Raw genomic sequence first — 7,500 nt, 5'->3', positions numbered from 1 at the left:
TTTCACGGTGAACTAACGGTGCCAGGAGGGAGCATTTTTGAAGTTCAGCGGATATATTTGCATCGCTTGAGGAATTCCAGCTGAGAACCTGTGAACTAGTGGGTTTTTTATCTTCTTCCCAGTATCCTATACTCTTTTTTCAACGCTATTTTTAGACTCGCGCACCGCAAGTCTTTGCGGTACTGACAGAGTCGCACCTGACATTGGACTCTGCGTTTATCACTGAGGGGGAAAAGTTCCTCCGACATCTCCGCGACCATGAGCGGCGCCAGCGAGGCTGCCGTTCTCTTGCCTCTGGTCCTCGCCTTTCTGGGCATCGCATCAGGTAAGACCAGTCGGGATTTTCGGTTGTCCATGTCAATATTCCTGCTCAGCTACTCAGCTTGGATGATAGCCTGCTGTAGTAGTCATAGCTCTAGTCCAACATGTTGGCAGTGGGAAGCTATTTCGGGGTAGTTCGTTGTTATTCAGCGCTGTCATCAAGGTTTCCGAATATCCCTGCTTCTCCTCAGCCCCCCCGACCAGACGCACTGCCAACCCAACTTACTTTGATATAGGCCTACTATACATTTTAATATTTCGCTGCTGTCGTCTTGTGTTCCTGTGGCGCGTGGATGTTTGTTTGTTGATTTGTCTCTGTGTTCACAACTTTAACACACGTTAGCCTATTTCGACATGTTGACATACCTACATTTAAGTAGACGTTCTCTGAGTAAAATGAGTGAAATAGTTGTGGGATAGGCTATTTAAAGCCCTACAAGTTTTGCATCCCCCCCCAAGTCATTGGCTCTAGGCCCATTCTAATAGACTGGGGTGCATTTCTCAAAACCAAAGTTGCTTACTACATTAGCTACTTTGTTGTTTTCAATGCATTTCCCCATTGGCAACTCCCGAAGTTGCTAACAACTTCTCTTTTGAGAAATGCACCCCTGGATAGTCGAAGTGGGTACCGGTATACTGAAAGCCCTGACATTTTGAAGTGGGTATACTCTGTATACCTGCGTTCTACTAGCCTGCACCACTGCGAAACAGCCTCTCACCAGGATTTTGGTGACGCTGCACACAACTGAACTGAAGATCGGAGGACAGCCTATAATTCATTGCGCACGTACGTACTTGTACGCACACACACACACACACACACACACACACCCACACACACACACACACACACACACATGCACACACACACACACACACACAGGGCTGCTGACAGCTTTCGCTGGGCCCAGGACAAAGTCAGCTGAAAGGGCCCGGCTACCCAATACATACAATGTCATGGGGACGCATTTCTGGGCCCCCTATTTCTCTGGGCCCGGGATAACATACTCCTTTGTCCCCCCTGACGATGGGCCTTCACACACACACACACACACACACACACACACACACACACACACACACACACACACACACACACACACACACACACACACACACACACACACACACACAGCACTTATTACTTGAAATATGGAAAATGCTGCCCTGCGTTCTTGTGTACCAGAGATACATTGTGTGGTACTGTTCAGCTGTTTGGGTCTTCCCCAGGAATGATCATCAGTAACCACATATGGTTCCTGATATGACCAGTCTCTGTTCATTTACCGCATTGACTGATATTAATCATGATTTGAGCAATCTGCCATGTCTGAAAGCCCCCCTCTTACAACAAAACCATCTCGCACTGGTGTTACACAAGAAAGGAGGATCAGGAAGCGTGCTCAACACCTTGTAGTCTAACGCTCTACACTGGGTGCTTAACTTTGTCAATGAATGAACTCAAATCTCAAAAATAAATGAATAAAGAAGCACTCATCAGATTTCTTTTTGCTTTTTTAATCGCCTAAAGAAATCTGATGAGTGCTTCTTTATTAATTTCTTTTTGTTAAACAAGAAAGACCATAAAGCCCAGAGGCTGGCCTGCTGGGGGCGAAAGGGATGACTATTTGGTCAGGGCCGGTTGTAGTCAATTTGGTGCTCTAGGCGAGTACCCTCTTTCCTCCTTTCAATTTTTTTCCCATCCATGGCTGAAGTGTCTTTGAGCAAGGCACCCAACCCCACATTGCTCCAGGGACTGTAACCAATACCCTGTACATAACTAACTGAAAGTCGCTTCGGTTAAAAAGCGTCAACTAAGTGTAATGTAATGTAATGTAATGTAATGTAATGGGTTTACTTGTGTACATGGGTGTAATTATCCAGTGCTCTCCCCCATTCCTCCTCCGTGAGTGAGGTACCCTGAGCATGGTACCGTCCCGCCGCGTTATTCCCTTGGGGCACTATTACGGGCTGCCCCCTTGCACGGGCAACACTTGTGTGCTGTGGAGTGGTGTGTCACAATGACAATGGGAGTTTGAGTTTCCCAATTGGGCTTTTGCTTTCACCTCACTTGTCCTGGTTGATGTTTTTTTTACCACAGGCCTGGTGATGCTGGAATTATGAACCAGTGTCAAGGAAATTCTCTGGCAGTCTTATTTTGGCCTTGGCCCTGGCTCAAACAGCTTGGGCACTGACTGTTCCATGGGAGAACCTGGGGGTACGTTTCTCAAAAGCAGATTTGCTAGCAAGTCAGCAACTTGAGTAGTTGCCAATGTGCATTCCAAACAACAAAGTAGGTAACATACAGTAGTTAACAATTATGGCTTCAAGAAATGCACCCCCTGGCTTGGATTTTGCGCCATCCGAGGTTGTCACCGGCTCCTCCCCTGTCTCTCTCCCGTTGCTTTCCCGTCTCCTCTCAAGCTGTCCCGTCCAATAAAGAAAAAAACATATAAAGTAGTGCAGTTGTATTTGAATTATACCACCGCTATAATCCAGCGACAGCATGATACTACAGTAGTGAGTCGCAGTAGTACAGTAGGCGTGGTGTAATTCAATAGGGGTCAGCTGTAATGATAATGCCACACCGCTGGTGCTGGAAGGCATTTCTTGCCTGTGTGTGTGCATGTGTGTGTGCATGTGTGTGTATGCCTGTGTGTGTGTGTGCATGTGTGTGTTTGTTTGTATGTGTGTGTGTGTGTGCTTGCTGGAATGCACTTCCCTTTTGCATGAGCGAGCGAGTGGAGTGGAGGCAGTTGCTATGAGACAGCTGGATGGATGTGATTTGTCCCCCTGGCTGGTCCATTCACGGTCCATCAGAGGGCTGATTGAGAGCTCAGGCCCTCTGATCAGGTGTAGTTATGTGGGTGTGAGGTTAAAGGACACGGAGCGGAGAGAGAGAGAGAGAGAGAGAGAGAGAGAGAGAGAGAGAGAGAGAGAGAGAGAGAGAGAGAGAGAGAGAGAGAGATTGCAAGTGCTCTGATCAAGTGTACTTTTGTCTGCGTATGATAACGAGAGAAAGAGAGATAGAGTCTCTGTTTGAGTGTGTGTATTTGTGTGTATGTGTTTGTGTCTGTATAATATGCAGCATGTGAGTGTGTGTGTGTGTGCATGTATAGTATGCAGCGTCTGTGTGTGTATGTGTATGTGTGGGTGTTTGTTTGTATGACCAGGCTCTTTGATCAGGTGTGAGCAGCCATGTTTAGAGCCAGAGGCCAGTGATGGAGCCCCGGGCCCTGCAGCTGCACTCTCTTAATCTCCCCAGCGCCTACCATACATCACACAGCAGCCTCTCAACACGCTAACAACACCAACAACATCACATCAACATCCTTCACACGCAGTATGGTATAGTGTGTCAGAATACAGTTTATACTCACATCTTACATTCAAACAATTCATTACATTTAAACAATAATGTCAACAACCAGGAATCAACACGCCAACACACCAACACCATCACATCAACATCCTTCACACATATTATGGTATATCAGCATACAGTAGGCCCCAACTATATACGGTATGCTACTAAAATCTTAGACATAACATCAATGTCAACAACCAGAACTTAATCTCAACACTAACACACCAACACCATCACATCAACATCCTTCACACGCATTATGGGATAGTATGTCAGTGTACAGTATATACTCAAATCTTAGACATTAAAGCAATAATGCCAACAACAAGCACTCTGTCTCTCTCAACACTACAGTAACACGCCAACCTCATCCCATCAACATCCTGCACACACACATTATTGGATAGTATGTCAGCGTACAGTATACTTTTATTTTTTATTTTTTATTACTCCTTTAATTTTCCTAGGGTAGTGACATTGAGGCAATTGCCTCTTTTCCAAGGCAGACCTGGATATACTTAAATCTGCTAACAGAGTTTCCCCAACTTTCCCCCAATTTTCCTGATAGCAGCCTCATAACGCACAGCGTTCCGCCAGTCTGTCTATGCAACTATCAATGAAAATAGCTAACTATGATCATACTACACCTATACAACATAACACTGTGCCTTGAGTAATACATTGCAACTTGTCATTCTGGCAATACCAAATTTATAAGATGAGCCATGTGTGACGGAGGTCATCTTGCACCTGTTTACCCCCCTCGGGGATCGAACCTGCATCCTCGTCAACTACAACGGTTCGGAAATGGGAGACACAGTACGATACCGCTGGGCCAAGAGACTAGTCTCTCGGCCCAATGGCACGAGACTGTATGAGGCACGAGACTGTATGCCAAATGTGATCTTTTCATGAAAGTTTACTAAGTAATAAACTAATATTTTCTAGTATGGTCATTTTTGCAGCTAAAAATGTCTATTTCTGGAAATTCAAAATGGCGGATCATGGAGAAGATCCCCCTTTTAATGTATGAAAAGTGCAATTTTCCCAGTCATAATTAATACTAAGAATTTGGTGATGATGGAAAGTATTCATAAAAAAGTTAACATTAGTGAATGGGTAGCATGAATTCTGGAAATAAACAACTAAAAATCTTGCGCAGTGTACCTTTAAAAGTTCAACAGAGCACAAGAAATAAATACTTTTGGAATATGGACATATTGTGTTTCAAACACATGTTCTTCATGTACTGTATACAGACCTATATTAATCTCCATGGAAACATCTGAAGAGTGCAAAACAGTACCAACAAGCAGCTACACAGTTTTGTCAACAATTATCGGCCTGATGGCGGGTTGACAGACCCGAAATGTCAGCCTGGCTGTCAGCCTGTCATTAAAGTTATTTGACTGTCAATCACACTCTGTTGTTCCTTTTGGTTCAGTTCACTGCCCTTCATCAGAGTAAATATCAACACGACATTGTCACCATTCAGTCTGTAAACAGGAAACGTAGAATGAATGTGAAACATCAACTTGTCATGTAGAGCCTTTGAATAAACATTGATTCAGCTTCTCAGCATCAACAAGGCGTCTCTGACTCTGATACATTAGGCATGATAGGCAAGAACACTTTTTTCTTAAGAGTGTTTTGGATATTTCATCTTTAGTTGCAATGAGCAAATTTGATGGGGCCCTAGGCAACTGCCTACTCTGCTTCTTGGTAAAACCGTCTCTGTGTTCCCTATTCATCTTCTCCACCAGCAGCTAGGGTTTGAAATGGCTATTGAATGGCTGTTGTAAAGTAGTGGAAGCACTTATTGACTTAGAGTAGTTTAATACAGTATCTCACTGCATTGCATTGCTATTACATGAACACTGCACAGTGGAGGGAGCTCAGTTCCAGCTGGCTGTATTAGTGAGGGGGAGAGAAGAGAGAGCTGAGCTCCGGAGGGGCTATGGCCCACTTTTAAACCGCAGCCAGCCGTGTTTATACATTCACGACCTAAACACGAACACTGCACACACACAGCCATGGCTTGATTTGATTAATCTTTTCACCCAACAAACACCAAAGACACGTAGTCATCATGCCAATACTGCAGTGCAACATGCGACATGGCAGTAATTACCGTGTGCGGAGAAGAAAGGGCGCACAGCCCTCAGCTGAGCAGATAATAGCAGTGGTGCGCTTTCATCGACAATATGATAAGTAACAGGAAGCAAGCGATCCAATTACGAGACAAAGGACGTCTTCATAGGGTCTTTATATGCAGTCTAAGCTCTATTGGACAAAATGTATACGTGTTGTGTAGTTGCTGCCTTTGTCTGGCTGTGGCCCAATTTAAACCCCAGCCAGCGAAGTGCACACATCCAGGAGTCGGGACCTACTGTAAACATGAACAGAGTCATGGCTCAGTTAATCTTTTCAAAGCCAAAGTAGTGATCCCAATGCTGCATTCACTACAAAGCCAAAGTAGTGATTCCAATGCTGTATGCACTACAAAGGAAAAGCGTATCGACTGTGCGGACGGACAAACTGAGAAAAAATGCCAAAGGCGTTCTGCCCCGGTGTCAAGCATGCTGTAGCCTATACACGTACATATAATTGCGGAGATGCTTTCATTCAAAGCAGGAAGCAAACGATTCAGTTGCAAATGAATGCCTTTATGAGGTCAACTTCCAACTGGCTTTTTGGAAGTGGCGGTAGCGATTACTGTGCCTCCATCCAGGGCCTAAATATGAACATGGCCGCCATGTCTCCATTCTCCAACACCAAAGCAGTAATGTCAGTGCTGCCCTTCAAAGCAAAACGGCAGCAACTATTTGAGCACAGAAATCGAGAAGAAAGTGCCTTTTATGTTGTCACACTGCCCAGTCAACCATGTTGCACAGTAGTAGCCGTCATGCTTCTCATCTTCTTTATTAATAGATCCAAGCAAAGTATCTCAGTTATAAAAACAAAGTGGAGGTCTCGCAGTCTTTAACGCGCAGTCTTTAAATGTGGAACGTGTAATATTTTTAGTAGTTTATTTCCAGAATCCATGCTGCCCATTCACAAATGTTAGTTCATTATGATTGGGAAAATTGCATTTTTCATACATGAAAAGGTTCTTCTCCATGGTCCGTCATCTTGACTTTTCAGAAACAGACATTTTAGCTGCAAAACTTACTGTACTTTGGTCATAGTAAATATTAGTTCATTATTTATGAAAATATATTCATGAAAAGATTAAATTTGGCAGTAGACAGCACAGATTCAATGAGCAGCATGCAGTAGTTGCGACACCTACTCTGGCCACCATCCTACACAGTGCACCCCACCTGTACATGTAGTCACGCTGCCTAATCAACCATGTTGCCCAGTAGTAGCGGTCATGCTTCTCATCCACTTTATTAATAGATGCAAGCAAAGTCTCTCAGTTATGACAAACAAAGTGGAGGTCTCACAGGTTAACTTCCAGTCTCTAAACTCAATTGGACACACATGATTTCCTGCCTCTTGGCTTTGGGGGAATATTCAGACACAAAGCAAAACAGCAGCAAAAGCACTAAGCCAATGATGTCAATATTCATGAGCCAAACATCACCGGCAGTGTCTCTCCACTCTACTCCACTCTGTGTGGTCTCTAAGCACCATCATCAGTAAAAACGACGCCTCTGTGGTGCCAGCCTCCAGTCTAAACCAAATGAACACAAAATCTGCACTTGCTGGCATTTGTACGGTACAAGCAAAAAGCCAATGATGTCAATATTCATGACCTAAACATCACCAGTGATGTCAATATTCATGAGCCAAGGAGGACCTTGAAG

The 7,500-nt window shown here is 44.3% G+C and overlaps 1 protein-coding gene across 1 annotated transcript in view; it reads left to right on the top strand.

Moving 5' to 3' along the window:
• Positions 1-258: 258 nt before the first annotated feature.
• LOC134455303 (roundabout homolog 2-like) overlaps positions 259-7,500 on the top strand; it is a 150,041-nt gene continuing 142,799 nt past the window's right edge. The window contains exon 1 of the mRNA XM_063206325.1: positions 259-325. Within this exon, the coding sequence (XP_063062395.1) occupies positions 259-325 (67 nt within the window). The remainder of the gene's footprint in view (positions 326-7,500) is intronic.

Source organism: Engraulis encrasicolus, chromosome 9, assembly GCF_034702125.1.
Source record: "Engraulis encrasicolus isolate BLACKSEA-1 chromosome 9, IST_EnEncr_1.0, whole genome shotgun sequence".
NCBI lineage: Eukaryota > Metazoa > Chordata > Actinopteri > Clupeiformes > Engraulidae > Engraulis > Engraulis encrasicolus.
This window is presented reverse-complemented; position numbering and strand designations above follow the sequence as displayed.